At 40.7% G+C, this 24644-nt stretch overlaps 1 protein-coding gene across 1 annotated transcript in view; it reads left to right on the forward strand.

Moving 5' to 3' along the window:
- dnah6 (dynein, axonemal, heavy chain 6) overlaps positions 1-24644 on the forward strand; it is a 51970-nt gene that overhangs the window by 18386 nt on the left and 8940 nt on the right. The window contains exons 35-68 of the mRNA XM_069165903.1: positions 183-290; positions 476-602; positions 1748-1960; positions 2041-2262; positions 2413-2535; positions 4584-4766; positions 5088-5231; positions 6444-6665; positions 7310-7457; positions 7975-8132; positions 9567-9698; positions 10190-10361; positions 10976-11122; positions 11260-11333; positions 11436-11590; positions 12758-12989; positions 13080-13232; positions 13711-13851; positions 14513-14755; positions 14932-15099; positions 15234-15469; positions 16665-16809; positions 17124-17240; positions 17545-17668; positions 17923-18119; positions 18478-18681; positions 19272-19397; positions 19615-19779; positions 20825-20892; positions 21143-21323; positions 21522-21701; positions 21860-22093; positions 23760-23895; positions 24102-24268. Coding sequence (XP_069022004.1) covers positions 183-290; positions 476-602; positions 1748-1960; positions 2041-2262; positions 2413-2535; positions 4584-4766; positions 5088-5231; positions 6444-6665; positions 7310-7457; positions 7975-8132; positions 9567-9698; positions 10190-10361; positions 10976-11122; positions 11260-11333; positions 11436-11590; positions 12758-12989; positions 13080-13232; positions 13711-13851; positions 14513-14755; positions 14932-15099; positions 15234-15469; positions 16665-16809; positions 17124-17240; positions 17545-17668; positions 17923-18119; positions 18478-18681; positions 19272-19397; positions 19615-19779; positions 20825-20892; positions 21143-21323; positions 21522-21701; positions 21860-22093; positions 23760-23895; positions 24102-24268 — 5545 coding nt within the window. The remainder of the gene's footprint in view (positions 1-182; positions 291-475; positions 603-1747; positions 1961-2040; positions 2263-2412; positions 2536-4583; positions 4767-5087; positions 5232-6443; positions 6666-7309; positions 7458-7974; positions 8133-9566; positions 9699-10189; positions 10362-10975; positions 11123-11259; positions 11334-11435; positions 11591-12757; positions 12990-13079; positions 13233-13710; positions 13852-14512; positions 14756-14931; positions 15100-15233; positions 15470-16664; positions 16810-17123; positions 17241-17544; positions 17669-17922; positions 18120-18477; positions 18682-19271; positions 19398-19614; positions 19780-20824; positions 20893-21142; positions 21324-21521; positions 21702-21859; positions 22094-23759; positions 23896-24101; positions 24269-24644) is intronic.

Here is a 24644-nt window from a genome sequence, read left to right on the forward strand (position 1 = left end):
AGAAAAACAGAAACACTTGGTTTCTAAATGTTCGAGGATTAGCATCAATAACACCTGAATTGTTGTATTGTATAGTATTGTTTTGTAAACTAAAATCGCTCTAAACATAAATAAATACCCCACTTTGAAGGGTTAATATGAAATAATTACAATTTGTAAAGTAATGATGTGTTTGTTCTTAGGTCGCTGAAGAGAGATAATCCCTATTTCAGTGAGGATGTGGTTCTTATCAGAGCCTTGAGGGACTCCAACCTACCGAAGTTTCTCACTGACGATGCTCTGCTGTTTGGGTAAGCCGATCACATGTTTTGATAAAGAAGTAATTACGTGACAAAACTTGACATAAAGAGTACACGTGATTTCAACATAAAAAGGATTATGTCTCGTAAGTAAGCGGTGATGTGATGCTCATGTTTTGCGTATGGAATTTTTTTGGTGTGCGTGTTTTTATGCCAATCTTCCCCTTCCTCTTCAGTGGTATCCTGTCAGATCTGTTTCCCGGTGTGTGTCTCCCTGAGCATGACTACGGTGTGCTGCAGTCCACCATCCTGGAGTCTCTGGTAAAGCGAAACCTTCAGCCACTGGCTGCCATGACCAAAAAGGTACAGTAGACGTGAAAATAAAAAAAGTGACTGCTGTTATTTTAAATTTACGGATTTTATATTTTGCTTTACATGTAACATATGAAAGTTAAAGGTTGGAAGTAACCTTCACTTTTCTTGTTTAACAAATTCCATGAGAAGACGATCACCCAAATCCAATTTGCTCCAACCACGGACGTAGAACTTTTAATCAGGTCATATTCTATATCATTTATAAAAAGCTCATTAATTTCTTAACACATCTGGACACTGTAGACCAGAGTTAATGGCATGGTAGGCATTGCTGGGGAACCATTTTCAGTTCATTGTGCTAGTAAGTCTTTATGGCCCCAGTGAGATCATCTAAAATTGGTTATAAACTAAATTATTGAACAGGTCACATGTCACCAGAAGGTAGAGCAGGTCATGCATTAATCACAGGGTCAGTGGTTTTGATCCCTGGTCACCTCCTCACAGTATTCTTGAGGAACACACTCGAAAGATTAAGTTGGTTAATGTTAGCGTGTCAACATCAGTGTGTAAGTGTGTCTGTGTGTGTGTCTGTGAAAGGATGAATGAAAAACAATGTTTAAAGCCCTTTGGGATTAAAGTGCTTATTTAATGTAGTCTATTTATACCATTGTCATTATTGTAATTTGAGTGACTATTATGTCGAATAGTTTTCAGACATTAAAGTTTTATGGTTCAGGGGAATGAACTTGATCAAGCTTCAGCTGCAAGGGATTAGTTGCTAATGAGATCAATGAATTGCAGATTTTGTATTTTCAAAGGATTCGTTGAAGATTAGAAACCATCGAATATTGCTAGCTTTATTTTAGCCTTGTTTTGGGGGCTTGCCTGTTTGATTGACAGGGTGCAGTTAGGTTAGGGCTATCGGTGGGAGGGATGTAGTATCGCTGGGTTTCCAATCAGATAGTCAGATCCCCCGCAGTTCGTCCAAATATGGACACTTCTGGGTCCAAACTGCTCCGAATGAGCAAGATGGCACCGGCCAATATCCAAACTCAAGTCTTCATAACAGCCATTCACAAACTGATGTGTGACGTCACAAGTCGTTGCCCTTTGGTTTGTTTCTAAAAAAAAAATAGTCCACCTTTAAAACATGCCCACATTCCTCTCCTGTGATCTTATTTTCTTACCACCAGGTGATCCAGTTTTATGAGACCATGTTAGTGCGCCATGGCGTGATGTTGGTGGGCCCCACTGGTGGAGGTAAAACCACCGTCTACACCATCCTGGCAGACACTCTGGAGACCCTCCATCACACAGGGCACCACGCTGACAACCCCTTCTATCAGCCTGTCAAGACCTATGTGCTCAATCCAAAATCTGTGTCAATGGGGGAGCTCTACGGAGAGGTATCCTGGAAAGGAGAATAAATAATTCAGGGTCTTCATTTACCTTCTCCTATAATTTATTTTGACGTCCATCCCTCCAGGTTAACACATTGACACTGGAGTGGCGTGACGGACTGATGGCACTGAGTGTCCGTGATGCTGTGAACGACACCAGCGATATTCACAAGTGGGTGGTCTGCGATGGGCCGGTTGACGCCTTGTGGATTGAGAACATGAACACCGTGCTGGATGACAACAAGATGCTCTGCTTGGCCAACAGCGAGCGAATCAAACTTACTCCATCCATACATATGGTGTTTGAGGTTAGAGCTAACTGTGAAAATAGCATTTGATGTTCTGTCTAGTCAGTCAGCAGCATTTCAAATCCATATGCACAATCTTAGATATGAAGTCAAGGGTAAACAGCTGATGATTAGCGTGTTTTAATCTCAATCTTTAACTGTGTTTTTCAGGTTCAAGACTTGGCCGTGGCATCTCCAGCCACTGTCAGTCGCTGCGGGATGGTATATATTGATTCTGATGAATTAAAGTGGATGCCCTATGTCCAAACATGGATCAGTGGTTTAGGTGCCAAGGTAGTATATCCTGTATTTCTAACTCGAAATTATATATTTTTTTTTTACATTTGATTGATTTATATGTTTGTATAACAAGGAAAATACGGATAGACATTGTCAGATACAAATATAAATGTTACAGATAACAGATGTAATGCGTGCAAGGCATTTAGCTGAAACTAATTTGCCGCACTTGTCTCTGGTTAAGCTTTTAAATCTGGGTTTTAGACTGAATTTTAAAGGTTACTAAAAATATATATTTTTGCTTGAAGTTTGGTCTATACAGTTATTGCCTCTAAAGCAATATCACATGTTTGAGTAATTGACTTTTTTATGTGACTTTTGGTGCCATAGTTTAGTGTTCGTACATATGGTGTATATAAGTTGCTGCATTGTTGATTTCGGAGGTTTCGTTTTCAGTGTGGTTTGTTTAATTAATTATTAGCACAATTATGGAAAAACTGTAAACTCAAACTTCATGATATTTGGTGGATTGGTGACGCATGAGCCAGGGAAGAACTGAGTCAATTTTGGATTGGGTCAGAATCACGGGGTGAAATTATTCCTACTTTTCATTAACATTGCTAGATTGTGCATTTGACCCACAAAACCATAGTGGAAGTTGTCTCGTGACAAAACATAGGCAATGTTGCATACTTGCTCAAAGTCAATACAGAAAGCAATCCTTATGGCTCACTTGGGGACATCGATAAGGGAGACCCAGAACCAATGCATATGTAACATCGGAACAATTTATATTTATAACTACACTCATACTCACATCACACTGAGTTGTCTGCAGATGACTTCTCGGCGGAGGTCTGTGGTCTCCAATCGACAAGCTCTGGGTGTCATTTACACATGCAACACACCTTCCCATCCTTTATATCACTGCTGTATTCTGTGGCTGTGAAATTGTGGGTGTGTGTGTGTGTGTGTGTGTGTGTGTGTGTGTGTGTGTGTGTGTGTGGGCATTGTTACATGAATGTTAATGTGCTTTTCCTGCCATTATGATCGGTAGAACTTCAGCATCAGCATAAACTTTGAAGACAGCACATCACTTGAAAGTTTGCAGCTTGCAACATCAGCCCTGAGCCTTTTCGGGTGACTTAACACCAACGCAAGCGTGGGTCATCTCTTCCATTAGCTTTTAACACTATCTTTTGTTGTGAATCTCTCTTTGGCTCCATGTCTAATTGACTGAGACAACTCTCTTTGCTGACAGGATGTTTATCTGATGATACTGAATTTGTTTGTTGCTTTTTATGTGTCTTCCACCTTCAGTATTTCAACCTCTCTTAGGTACTTCAATCTGGTCATTAACATTGTTTTTTGGGAATTAACTTCCTTGACTTAGTTGAAGTGTTGCATTCCTCTTTGTTTAGAATTACTTTGATTACACTTAAAACGAGTGTGTGGATAACTTAGAGTTTATTTGAATTTTTAATTAATTTTGTATTGATATCTGTGTAGCTGTTTTAATGGAGGGACTCTTTCTCGCTGTTTGTGAAAAAAAGAGTGACTTTTTTCTAATTCTCTGTCTCCTCCATCTTATACTCTCTTTCATTTTAGCAGCATTTGTACCTGTTAAAGCAAAAATGTTAAGAAATTTTAAGAAATAAACGTATCTTCTTTTTTGGCAAGAGTTAGATGATCTATATCTCTTTCATGTCTGTCTGATAAATATGAAGGTTTAGCCAAGTGATTACCTTCACTTTTCATAAAGACTAGAAGCAGAATAAATCCACTAGTTTGTATATGTCTACAGGTGTGTAAGGTAATTGAGCATTAGAGATAGTTATAGGGGGATTTTTTTTTTTTTATTATTTTTTTTTTTTTATGCCAGAGGTAGACTGGTTCATTTCTTGTGCTTCTAGTCTTTTCTGCAAAGCTCACCGTCCTTTGGCTGATTTAAATTTAGCAGGCAGACGTGCCTAATCTTAAAGTAAATAAATGTATTTTCCAAAAGGTTTTTCTAAGTGTATCAATGCAAACCTTACCTCCCTGCCTTCATTCATCTCTCTGTAAAACCCCAATTTTTCCTTTACTCCCTGCTGTCTCCCTAGTTTCCTGACCCAGTGCGCACATACCTGCTGGAGCTTTTTGAACAGTATGTGGAGAAAGGTCTCCAGTTTGTCCTGAAGCATTGTACTCAGGCAATTCGCCAGGTGGACATCAGTAAAGTCACCACTCTGTGCTCCCTGCTGGAGGCACTGCTGCTGGGGAAAGGAAGAGTAGACCTCAATATGGTACATTAAACACAAGATAAAATTGTTCCATTTTATTTGTTTCTGTGGAGCCACACACGAACCAGTCGCAACTGATGACAGTTTTATACAACAAAATTAACAATGGAAACAAAATAGATTCCATTTTTTTATGGAGTCGGCAAGGTCAGTTTATAAAAGACAAAAGGAGCAACGTCGCTTCACAAAACAATATCTTATAGATGACTGAACTTTACAAATATCACATTTTTTTACAAGGATATAATTCAGGATATATTCATTTTGGACAATGTTATCACTTACTTATTGAGCTTATTTGTTTTATTTGTGTTTGTTTGGCAGGATGCAAAGCACCTGTACAGTGTACTGTGTCAGACCTTCATATTTTGCTACCTGTGGGCAGTAGGAGGAAACCTGATCAGCTCTCACTGGGATACTTTTGACACCTTCCTCAAAGAGCAGTTTGAAGACAACAGCCATGCTAAGGTATGCTCCTGTCCTCACACCGACCATTACTCAGAGAGGCATGAGCTCCATTGAACTGCATACTTTCATTACACACCGACATACCACAAAATGTCACGCATGCATTTTATATTTCTAGTGGTGCTGTTAAAACTGCCACTCAAGACATATTTTATCCCTCATCCGTACTGCTGGGAGTCAAATCCATTTCCAATGCATTGGCTGGTTTTAGCATGAAATGGGTGAAAAGGCCTGAAGGTGATACATTACATCAAAGTACTCTTGACACTGGATTTATCTAGCTGGAGCACAGCTAATCTCAAAGAGGATTCTACTTTTATGATATCAGTCGCTCGTGTAATAAATTGGGATTTATTGAGATTGGGAAAGAGCATTCACATTGTACATTTTTAGTAACACCTCCAATGGGATACCAGGAATATTATTGGGAAAAAAAAAACAAGATAAAAGGATGAGGTTTGTGCCAAGGTCATAAAAGTCCATTGGATGTCATTATCCTACCTTGCCAACTTTGGAGAAGTATTAAACCGGGTTTATAGAATAGAATAATAATTTTTAGTCAAGGAGGTGGAGGGGTGGTATTACAAGTCCTCCAGCTCAACAGGAAATGGAAAGTTAATTGTTTGAGAGGTTTGACTCGGCAGATGATTGAGGAAATGTCTTAATAACAGAGGCAGACCCACTGAAGGGTTGAAACATTACTCACCTGAAGGAGGACTGAGCATGTAACGAGGACTAAATTACACTTTCACACTTCCACATCTGTTCAACTGTCTGTGCGTAAGACGCTGATGATGTTGTTACGATGGTGTGCGTATTGTGAATATTTGATCATTTTTACATCAAAGAACTGATTTTGTGTGTACTGTATATATTTGTGTGCGCGTGTACCATGCGAAAACGCCAGAACAGCCAGCTCCAAGCTGTGAAGCTTGAGGGAACAGAAGAATATAAACTTCATACACACACACACACACACACATCCATCAGTAATAGCAGGTTTCAGAGAAAGAAAAAAAAATATGGCAGACAAATTCCATATTCACAAATCAAATGGTCAGGGAAACCTCTAAAGCACCACAGAACAAAAATTAAAATTAACAAAAGCAACTGAACAAACATAACCGTAGCCAACGATATATGATGAAATGTAAGCACCGTGTGTGTTTACATCTCCGTGTCTGTTAATCTGCATTCATCTGTGCTTTGTAGCTGCCGCAGAATGCCACCCTGTGGAGTGTGTACATGAATTTCAACCTCAAGCGTTTGGATCCATGGGAGGGGATAATCCCTGCATTTAAATACAACAGCGAACAACCCTTTTTTGAGATGCTGGTTCCCACCACGGACACCGTCCGCTACGGCTACCTGATGGAGAATCTGCTGTCTGTGCGGCGGTCCGTACTCTTCACCGGTGACACCGGAGTGGGGAAGGTAGAGATTCATGGACTTGTAAAAGAGTGATTTGTGAGGAGAGAAGTAATTTAACAAAAAGAACCGACAGGACTTCCAGCATTGGTGCTTAACGTAAAAACAAGTACTTCATGTTGCTTTTTCACTTAACCCATGTGTTAAACCTGAAACACATGTGGGTTAATAAACACTGTGTGGATATGATTTTAATATGGAGAGTAGTGTTGAATTTAACAGCAAAGAATGTACAGGAAACTAAGAACAAAAACTCTAATGGAGACATTGTTTTCAAGCCAATGAAAAATATTCAGATGAAACTACTAAATAAAATGTCTGTTTTCTGGGATTTTTTTCAAGTTCTTTGCTTTAGATTTAATTCACTGCTTCTGAAGGTTTCATACCACAACTTCCCAGCATGCTGGACACAAAGGACCACAGCTTATCATGTTTGGAAGAGATTTTGAATGAGGGGTCCTCTGTGGTCAGTGGAACCAATGGGAAGAATCTTTTAATAGACTGTAGAAAATGTGGAGGAACATGTGTATACATATATACAGTGTATATATATATATATATATATATATATATATATATAATATTTGGAGGGCAGGAAGCAGTTGGTGTCCGTGTCATTATAGAAGTTTATGTGTGTCTATCTCTTGCAGTCCGTGGTGGCTCGAGGCCTTCTTAACAGCATTCAGGAAAATGCAGGATACCTTCCAGTTTACATCAACTTCTCTGCTCAGACCTCGTCCGCCCGCACACAGGAGATCATCGAGTCCAAGCTGGAGAAAAAGAGAAAGAACATTCTGGGTAGGAGAACAAGTTTGCCATGGCTAATACACTGTAAATGTAAACCCAGTAAAACCCAGGGTCATGTTTGTGTTTAGGAAATGGTGAGTCAAACCCATTTTAAAGCCAAAAACAACCATGTTTGCATTAGCCTTGTTGTTGCGTCTCTGCTTTTTGTCTTCTGGGTTTAAATTTCATATTAGTAACTGTAATTCAAATACTGTTCTCCAGGCTCTAAAATCAAGCTTCAGCGACTGGAACATGCAAAACAAGAGGGTTGCAACAGTATTTTAAAAATGGTTGGCAGTAATGTTTAGTTAATGTATAAAACAGGTGGTGCCCTTGAATGAGACAATTCATCGTTTCATCGAGTCATCCATTCATTTATCTGTTCATACAGTTGTCCTTCACTTCACTGCTTCCACTGTCCATCTACAGTCGGACACATCAGCTCTCTGGCCATCTATTCATCTGTCAGTCCTTACATCTGTTAACTCTCAACTGCCTCTCGTCCTCTTCCCTCCATCCCTCCTCGTAGGCGCTCCTGGTAACAAGAAGTTGGTGATCTTTGTGGATGACCTGAATATGCCTAAGCTGGACAGTTATGGCTCTCAGCCTCCGATCGAACTCCTGCGTCAGTTCCAGGACTTTTCTGGCTTCTACGACAGAAACAAGTTCTGCTGGAAGGAGATTCAGGTAAACAAACAAGACGAGCTACATCATAATGGCGCATTTGACTATGCATGGAGTTCGTCAGATGGCTCGTACAGCGTTGTGTGTAAAGGCCTGCGTGTCTGTGTTCAGTTTCATATTTTCTATTAAAAGGAGCGTTCACACCTTTTTGGGGAAAGAGCTTGTTTGCTGTCCTGCGGACAGTTAGCTGTCAACTCAAAGAGCACAGGACCTTTAAAGTGCTACATGCAGTTACTATGCATAGCTTGCTCAGACTAGCCTCAAATGATAAGCCAAGTACTCATCAGCCTCAATGTCTCATTTTCTATTTTTGCACATGTTAATCACAAAGGATGCAGCGTGCAAACAAAACAGTTTTCGAATGGCAGCAAAGCTCCCCAGAACAAGTCAGACTCTTTCCTCCTGTTTCCAGTCTTTGTACACAGCTAAGATAAACTGTCTCGGAACTGTATTTGAGAGAGATAAAATTGATATTGATTCCCTTATCTAACTGTGGAAGACTGCAAACAATTGAATGTCTCCAAATGTCAGAGTGCCTTTTTAATTCTTTAGATTTGTTTAAGAATCTTTTTTTAAGGTTTTTGAAGACGTGGCTCTTTAGTTTTAGTTTTTACTCAGTCAGCATGATCTTAAGTTCTCCTAGTTGGTCTTTTAATGAAGACTGTCCATTTATGTAAGAAACCCATTTATCTTGTGTGCTGCATTGTGGACCCATAAATTGTATTCAGCAGTTATAGAAAGTTTGCTGCATAAACTTGTGCTAAACAGCCACACACACACACACACACACACACACACACACACACACACACACACACACACACACAAAGACACGACAGATGGTATTTTAGACTGCACTTGATGTCTTGTAATGTGTGTTGGTGAGCAGGTGTGTCACATAACCGATACATTCAGGAAAATCAATACCTGCGTACATAATTAAACTAAGAGACAAGGTCATACATGCAAAGAGTATATTGTAGTGTAAGCACACTGATGCAGCGCTATCAGTGCTTTAATTGAAGTAGAAGTGTAGTGTGTGTGTGTGTGTGTGTGTGTGTGTGTGTGAGTCATCCATGTGCACACACACACACTCACACACACAGTGGTGACAGAGCTGACCTGCATGCTGCTCGCCTGCTTCCGGGAGCAACTTGGGGTTTTTAATGTCTTTGTCCCACGAAACTCGAACCGACAACCCGCTCTACAGTCTGAGCCACAGCCACTTCAGGCTGGTAACATGGGTCTCCAAAACAAAAAATAAATAAATAGATAAGACACTTGTAATGGGATGTTGATGTAATTGGGATTGTCAACATAATTAGTCACCTTTCTATGATTAACCAGATGATGGAAAGTCATGCAATTTCATGTTACTGCTTACTGATGGAGACATTTGATGTTCTTTCTGATTCTGTTCTTCTACCTTTCCTGCAGGAAATGACCATCGCGGCAGCGTGTGCTCCCCCAGGAGGGGGACGCAACCCCGTGACCCCCCGGTTCATTCGGCATTTCAGTATGCTGTGTCTGCCAACACCCTCCGAATACAGCCTCAAACAGATATTCAAAGTCAGGAGCCGCACATACACCCTCTCACACTCTCACCCAAACACACACAGCTGCGCACACACGCACGCACACACACACACACACACACACACACACACACACACACACACACACACACACACACATACAGTGTACAACGAGACATTGCCCTAAGTGAGTTGTCTCATGAGCTCTTAAAGCATTAAACCCATACTTGGAATATTCCACACTTACACAGAGAGCTGCTTTTCCTTAGATCTCTTCTCCATTATTATATTACTGCTTTAAAATCTGTGCTTAAATTTTGAAAGTGTATTTAAAGTTGAAAAAGTTTATTTAATCATAAGTAGATACACATATTCTTCTCTATGATGTCTCACTCTTGCTATCTCATTCGTCATTCTCATTCCTCCATTTCATCCCACTCCCTGCTATTAATTTCCCATATATTACCCTTTATGCCGTCTCTCATGCTTGTTACGATCTCTTTTTCCTTCCACGATTCCCTCCAGGCCATCTTGACTGGTTTTCTCAGTGATTTTTCTGAGGCAGTAAGAAACTGCGCCGGACAGATTGTGAATGCAGCGGTAGAGATTTACAACCGTTTAAGTGTGGATCTGCTGCCCACTCCAGCCAAGTCCCACTATGTCTTCAATCTGCGGGATCTCTCCAAGTGTGTCCAAGGTGAGACATGAGCACACAGACTGTTCACATTGACACACACATGTTCAAATAATATCACGCAAGTTGCAGTTGTTACAACAAGAGTTAAAGAACACAGTGATGGTTTCAATGTTGAAGAGGTAATGGAAAAGGTAATGATGAAAGAGAAAAAGGAAAGCCTAGTCATAGTGACTGAATCACTAAAGATGGCTTTATTTAGAAAGTGTAGAGATACATACACATGCACACAGTCTGCACACTTCCCTTTTTTTTTTCTCAGGAAAACAAACTTGGAGCATTGGGTGGGGGCACAGCTATAATTTATCTCTTCAAGCTACATTACCAACATTTATAAGCTCTGTCTCTGCCTCATGCTCCCAAATTGGCTGCACTGTCATCCCTCTGCCTCGTTTCCTTCGCTCCCTTCGTCCCTTTGGCCACTGAGCATCATCACTGCATAGAAATACATTTAAATGACACTTTGTGCCACACGCTACTTGCAGAATGCATTGCTCAGACACACATTGCCCTAAAGTGAGACATATATTTTATATTAGTAAAACATAACCTCTATTTAAGCCCCCTCATCTTCCATCCTGAAGCTTCGTCGTGTTTTTTTTTTTTTTTTTGCGCAGGTATACTGCAGTGTGAGTCGAGTCGGGTGTCAGACAATACTCAGATCTTCCGTCTCTTCTGCCACGAATGTCAGCGGGTATTTCACGACCGACTCATCAACACCCAAGATAAGACCTATTTCAACACCATCATCTTTGAGATGGCCAGTAAGAACTCTCACAAAACCGTCCTGGTGGTTTACTTTGCTGTATATCAGTGGCTGCAGTTTCTTGTATTTTTATTTTCCTTGTTTAAGAATGCCTTCTTGCTGGCCTCTTTTTGACCTCCTCTCTCTTTCTGCCAGGCAGATATTTTGACATTAAGTTAGACCCCTTATACTTTGTGACTCAGCCCATCATATTTGGGGACTTCATCCAGGTCAGGTTCTACCTCGGGAAACATTTTATTTTCTATGTTCATGCAAAGAATACCCCAAGACATTTCCTTATCCCGCTGCAATCCATCTAATAATCCCTGCAGGTGGCTGCAGAGAAAGAAGATCGTCTGTATGAAGATCTGACAGACATGAATAAGATTCGGGCCGTCCTGCAGGACTATCTTGATGATTATAACTTGACCTTCTCCAAGGAGACCAAGCTGGTCTTCTTTCAAGATGCCATTGAGCATGTCTCCAGGTGTGTACATGCAAACGTGCACCACTGAATTGCCAGGTTTTTATTTCGTGAGCTTCTTAGCTGGTGGTTGATGGATTGTAACTGTAAGTGGTAAAAACTGTGAGAGGAAAGTTAACACAAGAAAGAAGCAACAAGAGACTGTGTAATATAGATTTTTTTTTCAAAAGGAATATCTGAAAACAGCATGACATGATGTTTTAGTATCGTAAAGATAATCTGCGCAATTATATTGTTCGTCTCTATTCTCTTTGGTATAATACAATTTTTATGTTTGACAGATGCATATTTAAATTGAATAGAGTAGCACGAGGTCATGTGAAAAAATTAAACATATTCCCTGGAGATTGCTGACTTTTATTTTGATATATTTCATTTTCTTTGATACATAGTCGACAAATAATACTTGAACACCACGAGGAAAAATAGCCATTTTAAATAATTTATCTGACAAAAAAAAATCAATAGATTTAATATTTCTCTGAGGAAAAAGTGAATACACACTTGGCCTCTAATTCCAGTATTACGCTTTTAGCTGAAATAACTTTCGTTTTGCATTATTGTCTATCAGTCTCTTGACATTGATTTGCTAACATTTTTAATACAACGTGTCCTCACTTGCTACATATTTTAGGGTTTTCTCACATGAGGCTTTGATGTGAGCCATTCCTTGGTGGACTTGATAGTGTGCTTAAGATCTTTCAGAGAGATGGTCTCACATATTTATTGATAATGGTGCAAATTTCATAGCTGAATCAATGACTGCAAGCTGCCCAGTCCCTGAGGCAGTGAAGCAACTCTAAACCGTAACATCTCCACCACTATCAGTTTGATTAGTCTGTCCAAAGCTAATTTTTCTGGATGAAGGATGGCACTTTGCCTCTTTGTTCATTAGCAAACTAGATTTGATCTCATGTTCTTATTGGGCAGAAAAGACCTTTTCCTTACGCGCCTCCTATGCAGGTCAAGTTTGAGCAACATCTTTGTGATTGTAGACGCGTGCACTTCGCTTTCATTAAAGTGATAAGTGAACTGTTTTTCTTAAAGATGCTCTAAAAGGATACATGACTTATATAAATGAAATGTACAACCTGTGAATATCTGTCTAACCACAATATTCCCTGCCTTTTGTTACAAACTTAACAGTACTTTTTCCTCTTTTATTTCTAGGATTGCCCGGATGATTCGCCAGGAGAGAGGCAACGCCCTGCTGGTGGGGGTGGGCGGTACAGGCAAGCAGTCACTGACCCGGCTGGCAGCCCACATGTGCGGGTACCGCTGCTTCGAGATTGAACTGAGCAGAGGCTACAGCTACGATAGCTTCCACGAAGACCTGAGGAGGCTCTACAAGATGGCTGGTGTTGAAGGGAAAAATATGGTCTTCCTCTTCACAGATACACAGGTAACAAAGAAGGACATGACTGCTCTGAAAAAAGTGTATATTTAAATTGTTTTATATTCATTATTGTCCACTCTGTCTTATCTGTTGTAGATTGTAGTGGAGGGTTTTTTGGAGGATATCAACAACATGCTGAACTCTGGTGAGGTGCCTAACCTATTCGAAAAAGATGAACTAGAATATGTGCTCGCTGCCACTCGGCCTAAAGCCAAAGAGGCTGGAATCAGTGAGGAGAACAGGGATGAGGTACGTGGAGACTCAAATACAGAAAGTGCTGTAGAGACCATATATCATTCGGTCAGTGAAAATATACTACAGTATAATTATAAAATAGGTGCAAGCAAACAAATTAATGCAAATTGTCTGAGTTACAAACAACAACAATAAAAAAAAAAATCCACTTGACTTTTACAAAAACTTAAAGTGCATTTAATTGTCCTTCTAGAGAAATTTTAAATCTGAAACAATACTAGCTGTACCTGATATTTGAGTTGTTTAGTTCAAATCAAGATGTCATCAGTTTCTAGAGCTTTAATAGGAGTAGTATAAACACAGACTGGTTACTTAATAATTAAGAACTTACATTAGATTTCAGAAACAACACACAGTCAGTTAATGTTAGCCTTTAATGTCACCTGCCTTCTGAAAAAAATACATCTAGAAATGACTGAATCCTCTCCCCATATGTGTGTGCATGTTTTTCTGCATGTGGTCATTCCTTCAGGTGTTCCAATATTTCATCTCTCGTGTACGGGAGAAACTGCACATTGTGCTGTGCATGAGCCCCGTGGGCGACGCCTTCAGGTCCCGCTGTCGCATGTTTCCTTCACTGGTGAACTGCTGCACCATTGACTGGTTCGTGCAGGTATGCAGAGACAGCTCCGATGTTTTCCTGCCATATCTATTTACGTACTTACTCCTCTGTTTGGTTTGGATTTAATATGATTATCACATGATTATGCTAATACAAAAAAAAGCCTTACAATATAGCCTAAATACAACATAAATCCATCTTATTTGTTGGTACACACACACACATGTTGTGTGAACCAGTGTGTACGACCCCTCTTACGCCTGTCTGACATTATAACCATGCATGTTTTAGCGGCTAGATCCAAAATGTAATTTGTTTCTACCCTGGTGGCATAGTTTTCCACCACCTCCATTTTTCTCATTGATTTTTCTTGCTTGTTTGTTTTGCAACTAACTACCCTCTAGTCCACCATTATCTTTCACCTGCTTATGTTCAGGATTGTAGTTTATGTCTTTCAGGCCGTACCACTCTGTTCACATCCTTTGTTTGATATTGAGTTCATGTTTTTATCTCACTTGCAGAACCTTATAATTTGCATCTTTAGTGAATTCCCCAAAACCACATTTTGTAACGGTCAATACATTTCTAGTGTCCATGTATTGCTGCTTTACTGAATCCCTGTTCAAATATTAAAGAGCTGAAGGCTAAAGCTTCTTTCCCTCTCCCTCACCGCCAACCTTCCCTCTCCTCCTCTGCTCCTCTGGGTGCCCAGTGGCCCCGGGAGGCCCTGCTCTCTGTCTCTGAGGCCTTTTTCCACAACATCGACTTCGGCAGTGAGGAACTGAAGCAGAGTTTCTCGGCCATGTGTGTGGAGATTCACGTTAGTGTCACCGACATGGCCGAGCGCTTCTACTTGGAGCTGAGGCGGCGGTACTACACCACACCCACTTCCTATCTGGAGCTCATCAACCTCTACCTGAGCATGCTTGACAACAAGAGACAGCAGTTAGTTCTGGTACGTCTCACCAAATATCAGCGATCAGTTGTGTTGATGATGAATTGCCACCCTTACATTGTTGAATAAGAAACAGCAGCTTGTTGCTTTAGCTAATGGTTATGTAGTGGGTGATGCAATTTGTCTTATTTTGTAGATTATGTCAAGCGCTATATGAATAATACATTCGTGTGTAGGCCAGGGACCGTGTGAAGAACGGACTGACTAAGCTGCTGGAGACCAACGAGCTGGTGGACAAAATGAAAGTGGACCTGTCTGCTTTGGAGCCAGTCCTAAAACAAAAATCCATTGATGTCGATGCCCTCATGGAGGAACTGGCTGAAGATCAGGAGAGAGCTGATGAGGTCTGCGTGTGTGTTTGTTGTGACAGAACTTTCAAAAACGTGTTTATTGTCTCCTCCACGGTGCGTAAAATGGGATAACGCCCGTCTACATTGTTTGCATGTGCGCAATACAAAAAAATATATTCTTGCCCCAGGTGCGTAACGTGGTGAAAGAAGACGAGGCTTTGTCCAAGGTCAAGGCCGAAGACACCCAGGCCATAGCGGCCGATGCCCAGAGGGACCTGGATGAGGCTCTGCCGGCCCTCGACGGCGCCAATCAGGCCCTTAGTTCTCTGGACAAGGCTGACATTTCAGAGATCAAGGTGTTCACCAAACCCCCAGACCTAGTCATGACCGTCATGGAGGCCGTCTGCATCCTGCTCAACTGCAAGTCAGTATGCTTCCTTTTACTTCTAAAGAAAACAAGACTTTTATTCGTAAAGTCACATAAATCTGCCCTTTTTCTACCCAGTTTATATTCCAAAGTTTTAAACTTTTGAAAGTCACAAAATAAGTCACACAAATTAGGTCGATGTAATTTCAAAGGGCTTTTTAATGATAGAGTCGGAAGAGCGTGGAAGGCAGAGCAGACATTAGGGTCTTGGTGAAATATGCGAGCTAATCTCTACATGATGTGCATTTCATTTGTTCAGCACAGTTGATTTCATTTAACACTAATAGTAAATGGAGAACTGTAAATAGTGTCTGTTGTGTCAAAGCAGAAGCAAGAATGCCAAACAGGCATTGCCAAATGTCATTTCATCTATCACCTTCATTACTGCATCCATTTTCATCAAAGACAATTGTAGATAATGATTATGCTGATGTTTTAGGCTTAATGGCTATCAACACAATTTCAGTTTTAATCATTATGATAACAATCTTGCGCTTGCTATACCATTTCCATGTTTTTGATTTAACATTCAGAGGGATTGCCCTTCCATCACGTGACCCGGCACTCACCCCTCTGTCAACCCTTCAGTTTTAACAGTGATTAATCTACTGGATTGTTGTGCTCCATCCAATTCTGTCCGAGCAAATAAAACAGAACTTAACAAGACTAACGTAACTAAAAGTTAACATGTTAAATCTTGGAGACGCAGGCTGGTGTAAAAACCTGAGCAATTTTACATGGTACATATAAAGCCATATAAATGAGAATAATGCTCTCTGCAGTGTCCATAATATATTTTCTCTTGTTAGATTAGACTAAACCTTGTAACCACCAAAGAGCATGTATCTCAAAGTGAAACCACTACATTATATTTGCAATATCATGATTCATTTATGATTTTTGCATGACCCTGTGCCTTTGTTATCTTCACTAGTGGGTCATTTTTACATAACAATTCCAGGCTTAATTAAATAAATCATGCAACATGTAATATAAATGTGTGAAAACCCGCAAGACTCAAATAGAAAATTAGCTTACATTATATTTTTACAGATTTATTTTTTAACAATATCAATTCTGCAACACATGCACGTGTGATTATTAGTATTATATTAGTCATTATTATTAGGATCTTTTTTTTTTTAGTTCCCCAATTATCCTTAACTTGTCACTAACATCCCTCTCCTCACAGACCAGACTGGCAGGGTGCCAAGCAAGTACTAGGAGATGCCAATTTCCTCCGGCGTCTGACAGACTATGACAAGGACAATATTAAAGCTCAGATCCTGCTGAAACTACAGAAATACGTCAACAACCCGGATTTCATACCCGAGAAGGTCTGTTTGAATTTACTCTCAAACACTTTGATATTTCTGAGCTGGACTCAGATTTAAAGTTGGTTGTGAAATTGGACTTCAAATACTTGGTCAGTTTTGAAAATGTCAGAGTGAGAAGGAAAACAACTTCTTCAGCTCTGATTATGCCAATATAATTATGAGTATGTATTTATGCTATGCAAACTTTGTGGCAAATAAAATGTTGGCCTGTGGTATAGTATGTTGCAGTACATTGTAGCTCGGTGCTATACAAATAAAGTTTATTATTATTATTATTATTATTATTATTATTATTATTGTTTTGCTGCTGTTAGGTGGAGAAGGTATCCAGGGCCTGCCGGTCGATGTGCATGTGGGTCAGAGCTATGGATCTCTACTCCAAAGTCCTCAAAGAAGTTGGCCCCAAGAGAGAAAAACTAGCCAAGGCACAGGTAAGCAACACAGAGTGCAGTAATAAAACATGTTTTAACCTATAGATGTACACACATTACAATGTTATGAATAACAATTTTACTGCTGGCTGTTTTTGTTTGTCAGATTGGTTACAGTCAAAGCAGTCATCCACTTTACACCAGTCTATCCTGTATTCTGTAAATACCATCTGGGATTGAACTGCATACATTAAACTTAATGGTGAAAATGAAAACCACCCAAATATATATATATATATATATATATATATATTTAATGACATCTACTTGCATTCTTTGTTTGGTTCTGTCCTAACCTCTGCAGGAGGAGCTGGATTTGACCATGGCGACCCTGAGGGATAAGCAGCAGAAGCTCCAGGACGTGGAGGACCAGATCAAGGTGCTCCAGGAGCAGTTTGACAGCAGCGTGAATGAAAAGGAGGAATTGGGTGAGGGCTTTGCTCTTTATGTGTTTTCGTGTTTATTCTACCGGGATCTCAAACTACCCATCTGCTGCATCTGTCAATGTTCTGTAGAAAATCTCTTGAGACTGAGTACATTTTTCCAAAAGTCCTGACTTACTTAGATGTTTGGTATCTCTTTCAGCAAAAAAAAAAAAAAAAAAAAAAAATGCCAGTCTTGCTTATGTTTGTCTTCTTCCTTCCTTTTTTTTTTTTTTTTTTTTTTTTTTATTTTTTTTAAGTTAACACAATGGCCCTGACGCAGACTCGGTTGACCAGAGCAGGGAAGCTAACTTCTGCTCTTGGTGACGAGCAAGTACGCTGGCAAGAAAGTGTGGCCCTGTTTGAGCAAGAGATCATCAATGTTGTCGGGAATGTCTTCATTGCAGCTGCCTGTGTTGCCTACTACGGAGCGTTCACTTCCCACTACAGACAGCTGGTAGGTGCAGTGTGATGTGGTACAATGTAAAGCGTTTAGGGCATGTTGTCAGCTGGAACATCCAGTGTGAGCATAATGGAGAGTTTTGCACCTCCCTGCGATATAGTGGACTCCTTAAGACAAAATGACTGAGCCTAATTTCCTCGTTATTGCCTCGTACTTCTGTGAGAAGCAATTTCCACTGCAGTAATGACACCGAACTGAATTTGTTTGTACATTATTAAAAACAGAAGAGATAAAGGCAACAATAACAGTGGTTACAAGGGAAAAACACCAGAAATTGTGCTGTATACAAACTGAAATGCTCTTTGTGTGTGTGTGTGTGTGTGTGTGTGTGTGTGTGCTCCCTTCTCACCAGCTAATTGAAGAATGGATAAGACAGTGCCAGGTGCTGAGCATCCCCATCAGCTCCAGCTTCAGCCTGATCAACATTCTGGGAGATCCATACGTCATTCGCCAGTGGAACACCGAAGGGCTGCCTCGGGACACTGTTTCTACGGAGAACGGGATCCTGGTGGCCGGGGGCCGCCGCTGGCCTCTCATGATCGACCCGCAGGATCAGGTGAGCCTGGTGTTTTATTTTATCTGAAACATTCGCTACACGGCTGCACCACAAGCCGAAAAGAACAGAAAAATCTCTCCTAACAAAGAAGTTCCTGTCAGACAGAGTCATAAACAAAGTTATCGACTGCACCCTGCCCCAGAAGCATGTACAAGATGAAGATATTGTCACAACTTAGGCCTTTTTTTTTGGCTCTCTGGTTCTCGTCTTGACGACTGACGATCCCAGTTTTTCACTCCGGCGAAGTTTGAGCTTTTTTCCCTCCTTTTCCTGTGTTGCTGTTTTTCATTTGAGTTGTTCTATTTCTCTTTACACTGAGGTAGAGATGCACATACAAGTTAGACAGATATTCTGACAGACCTTTTTGGAAAGGTTTCCTTGTCCAATTATGTCTAACAGACTAATAATACGCAGGAGATGATATACGTATTGAACACTTCCATAACACCGGACTCACATGCGGTATTGTTTGTTTCATGCTGCATTACAGTACCATTGGTTTCCATTGTTTACATCAGGTAACACAAAGTATGTGGAGGTCATGTTTTTTTTTAATGGCATTAGATAAATGTTATTTCTTCAACCCTCAGGCCAACCGGTGGATCCGCTCCAAGGAGGCTAAAAACGGTCTGAAGGTGATCAAACTGACCGACCCGAACTTCCTCCGTACCCTGGAGAACGCCATACGCATGGGCATGCCTGTGCTGCTGGAGGAGGTGGGAACACACCACACATGTCGCGGTGAAACAGGCTCAATTATGAAGGAGAAGATTTATGGTTAAATATAGTTCGATAACTGTGTATAATTTAAGAGTTGAGCTACTTCCATTAATTGAACTATGAAACCTTCACTGAGCAACATTTTTTTTGTGCTCTGAGTGTGTTGCGTGTTTTTTGTATGTGCGTGTACATTCTTGTACTATGTGTGTACAGCTGAAGGAGAACCTGGATCCAGCGTTGGAGCCCGTCCTGCTGAAGCAGACGTTTGTGGCCGGCGGGCGAACGTTGATCCGACTCGGAGACTCGGATATCGACTATGACAAAAATTTCAAGTTCTATATGACCACTAAGATGGCCAACCCACACTATCTGCCGGAGGTAAGGACATCACTCACACTCCTTATAATCTTCACATTCAGGAAAACTATGGTTAAAACGTGGAGTTTATTTCTTAGCTCTAGCAACGCCTTGTAATTGATCTATTTGTAATAGTTATATTTCTTTTACCACTATTGTTTTATGTTGTTTTCTAAAAAACATATTTTTTCTTTTTACTCCGTTTTACATTTTATTTTTTTTAAATATTCTTAAATTATTTAATCATTATTACTTTATTTTTGGTCTACAACTGCCTGTCTTATTATTGGCCTGTCAATCATCCGTTAAGCACTTTGAAGTGCACCAAATTGTATGAAAAGCTCTCTATACAGAAATATTGATTGCCTGATTGATTAACAATGACATTTAACTACCTACGCTGCATCAACAGGTGTGCATTCAGAGAGGCAAATAAAATCACTAAGAAGTTTTAGGTTTAACTGCAACCAACAGACCTCTGCTTCAGTGGTTTTATAAAAAACAAACAAATCCCAAACAACTCAACTATGACAACCAGATATTTATAGGCGTGCCAAAAAAATTCATGTATTTTCTGGAATAAAAACAGCAGCACACACAAGAACCTTTGTGGCCCCTTCTGCCACAGCAGCAACATGCCTGCTGGTGAAATAAGTGCTCGGCATCAGGAAAGGTTTGCAGAGATTGTGGAGATGCGGTCACCTGCCAGCTAGCCCGATGTGCTATGCCCTTTAGTTCACAGGAACCCAGGAGGGCAGGAACACCCTGGGAGGGCGAGCTTTTACTCAAGTGTTAATTCAATCAGACCAGCGGTGCATGAAGGCAGTAACAGACAGCCTGAAAGCATTTGACAGTCTAAAAATCTTTTTTAGTTGAACATGCACCGATGATTCAGAGCGACATGACTTGAGTTTAGCAAATGAATATGTGGTGCACGTGTAGAATTGTAGCTGTATAAGTGGGTGACTGGCTGCCACCAAAGAAAATGTGGTTTCCAACTTAGACATTTTATTGTAGTTGAAAAGCTTCATTTGAGTGTAGTTCAGTTGTTGTTTCTGCGTTACAGGTTTGTATCAAAGTTACAATCATCAATTTCACTGTGACTAAGTCTGGCTTGGAGGACCAGCTGCTCAGGTACACACACACACACACACACACACACACACACACACACACACAAATGAAAATCTCATATTGAGTCTTACCCAAATGATCTGATTTACATAATTTACATATAATTCATATAATTGTATATATATACTTGTATGTACCATTGTAATATTATTTGCATATTGCACTCTCTTTTCTTCTCCCTTTCCTCCTCACAACCTCCTGAAACCCTTTCATGTTTCAATCTTCCTGGAATCCATTACCTTCTTTGAAGTGATGTGGTTCGTCTTGAGAGTCCACATCTCGAGCAGCAGAGAAATGAGCTGATTGTGCGCATCAACGCTGACCGCAACCAGCTGAAAGATATCGAAGATCGCATCCTGAAGCTCCTCTTCGCCTCTGAGGGGAACATACTCGACAATGAGGAGCTCGTTCAGACTCTCCAAGAGTCAAAGGTGGGGATTAAGCAGAGTTCATTTGGATAATCTTGCTCTGTGCTATTAGGTTGAATGAGGATGGAATTTGTTTTACCTGTCATCGTCATTTTAATCTCTGTTTTAAACTTCCTTTGTTGTTCTTCTTCTGTCCTTTTTGTTTTCTTCTTCCCTGCTCTTCTCTTTTATTTTTCCTGCTCTGTGTCCGCCATCCTCAAGGTGACATCAGAGGCCATAAAGCATCGTTTGGAGGAGGCAGAAGCCACCGAAGTGATGATCGACTCTGCGAGGGAGCGCTACAGACCTGTGGCCACCCGAGGCTCAGTCTTGTACTTTGTCATCGCCAGTCTCTCTGAGATCGATCCCATGTACCAGTTCTCCCTCAAGTACTTTAAACAAGTAGGCGACAGGAACCAGGCTTTTACTTTTTTTTTTTAATTCAAAACAAATTTTCATCCAGATTTTGTGAGGAATAGTCTCAGAAAATGCTTCAAGTGCACATGCAACGTACTGATTTAGTTTTACTCTCTGGTTTTGGTTTCTTTCTCAACCCACAGCTCTTTAACTCTACCATCGAAACATCAGAGCAGAGCAGCGTGTTGGAAGTACGTCTCCAGATCCTGCTGAACCAGATCTTGCTCACGTCCTACACCAATGTGTCCCGCGGCCTCTTCGAGCAGCACAAGCTTATCTACAGCTTCATGTTGTGTGTAGAGATCATGAGGCAGCGGGGGGAGATCTCTGATGGGGAGTGGCAGCAGTTCCTAAGAGGAGCTTCCTCCCTGGAAAAGGTGAGCTGGGAAATCAAGTCCAGCAGTTCATAAAATGCTGCAGTCAGATGAAAATCTATCAAGTGGGCGGGACTTTAAATATCGTATCAGCGGTATTCACGGATGCAAAAATTTGCAGTCATAATGTTGAACTGACACCAGCTGTCTGTTGCACAATTGTAAACATTGAAGATAAAAATTGGTCTTCCATAGACCAGCTTCGGGAAGGTGTAAAGTTGAAGTTCTATTTCTAATGTAGGTTGTAAATAACCTTCACTATGAAATAGAGGTTGATAAAGTTATAGTGTGACGTGTCTGCTACATTCAAACTAAGCTTATTCTGAATTTACACCTAGTTGGTGCAACAGAAAACAGTTATTGTGAAAATAGCTAAATAGCCAAACTACATCAATTCAGCCATTCTGAGTTTGGGTATCAGAAATGTGAACCGTCAGTAAGGAGATTTGACCACTGAAGCCAGAACAAATCATAAAGCATGAGGTCTAATGGCCTGCAGAAATAGAAATAGAGCGATAACGGACAGTTTCCAAATGTGTCATGAATTCAGGCGGTCATGTAATTCGAAGAAAATGTAGACATTTGTTACAGTTTATTCAGCCGGATCCTCTTTAACTGCAGATAAACCAGGTGCTGTTTTACTTTCCCGTTGGCCCGTTGGCAATATTTTCATTTTCTCCCCATCTAATGTCAGAAAGAGAAAAGAAAAGCCCTCTTCTGTCTCTGTCTTCTGGCCAGCTTATTGCTGCCGAACTCCTGAGACTGATGGAAACGCAGACAATAAGAGGCAGACAAAAGGACATGCAGCATGAGGAATTCAGTCTGTTGACGAAACACATATTTCTGTGAAAGAGGGATAAGAAATATCTCGGTTTTTCAGGCCGTCCATTCAGCCTGCATGCAGCTCAGTAATGGACCTTCAGCAATTAATGAAAAAGTCTCGATGCCTGGAGTCGAACATTGGGCCCTTCAGGACACCTTCAGAAGGGCTAAATTAGCTTCAGCTGACCTCAGAATAGCCTGACCTGCTTACATTTCAATGGTTTTCTTTCGTCCTTCCTCTGTCTCTTCTTTCTCTTATGCAGCTCTCTGCACTTCTTATCTTCTCCCTCCAACCCCGGTGGGACAGAGCGGTGGCTCGGTCGGTGAATAAGAGAAAAGGGTGGAATAGGGCAATGAATAAAAGAACCTTTGAGATTTCGCTCTGGTTTTATTGACGAGTTCAGACGGGTTTTGAGACCAAGGTGTAGATCAGTCAGTGCCACCCGAGGGTTTATTTCTTGTACTCGCACACCATTTGGTTCTCATTTATATGGCATTAGTTAGGCTGGAGGTGCTGCCTGCTTGTCGTCGTGATCCTCATGCTAATTGTGTCCTTCTTCTCTTCTCCTTCCCCTGTCTGTGTGCCTGTCCTGTGTTTTTTTTGCTTCGCAGCTTCCATACATCCATCATCTGCTCTTCTCTTTCTAATTTCAAATGCTTCTCAAATTTGTCTTTGCATCTCTTACATCTACCTGCCTCAGATGTTTGGGAATCACCCTCCACATGACGCTTTTATTGACATCCTTTAATTCTCCGCCGCCTCTCTTCTCAAGGTCCGTCCTCCATCTCCCCTCCACCCCCCATTTGCTGTTGTGACCGTCTCCTCTCCTATTTCCCTGTTTCGTAGGGCTTGGTGGAACGGCCAGATGTGCCGTGGCTAAGTGAGTTTTACTGGCAGACCTGTTGTGATCTGGAGGATACACTGCCCTGCTTCAAGGACATCGCCAAGGAAATCACTAGAACTCATATTGATGTCAAGCTAGGTAACCCAACCCCTCTGTTCTCCTGGTTGATCTAACAAGAATAAATATACATTCATGTTTCTGCTATATGTTTGACTTTCATATAAATCATGTGTCGCTGTCAGGATTTAATATTCTGATCATTCTTTCACCATTATTTCTCCGCAAAGGTCTTAAAAAGTGCGTGTCAGATTTGTGTTGCATTAAATGAGTTTCCTCTCCTGTAGGACGTTTTGAAGCATCTATTAATCCAGAGATATGGGACGGCTACGTGTCAGAGCTGCCACCTCTCGGGGAGGCCAAAGAGGAGAAACAGGACATAAAAGGCTTCTGGAATGAGAGGCTGGGAACCTTCCAGAAGTTAGTTCTCATCAAGAGCTTCATGGAGGAGAAGGTGAGCCTGCGGAAAGATATTTATTTGAGATTTTGAAATATTTGTCCATTTTGTATAATACAGCTAAGCAAAGACTTGGCTAAGTACACTAATTTAAAATTATAATGGCCTGCAGCCTTCAGCGCAACTTCTCCACAGCAGAATCAATTTTTTCTAATTAATGTGTACACCAGGGGTCTCCAGCCTTTCTTCCTCTGGGAGCTCCAAGAGCTACTCATGTTTATTAACATTTATTCACATAGCTGAGCTCCACCCGAAACCAGCTGAATAAGCTTATTTTTTTGTGAACAATAAAAAATGTAATCTCAACACACACATCTTGTATAACAACAGCTTAAATTCAAAAACATGTATTCTTTTTTTCGGTATGCATTTC

This window comes from Embiotoca jacksoni, unplaced genomic scaffold (assembly GCF_022577435.1).
Source record: "Embiotoca jacksoni isolate LCO1_2020_lvr unplaced genomic scaffold, fEmbJac1.0.p SCAF_36, whole genome shotgun sequence".
NCBI lineage: Eukaryota > Metazoa > Chordata > Actinopteri > Embiotocidae > Embiotoca > Embiotoca jacksoni.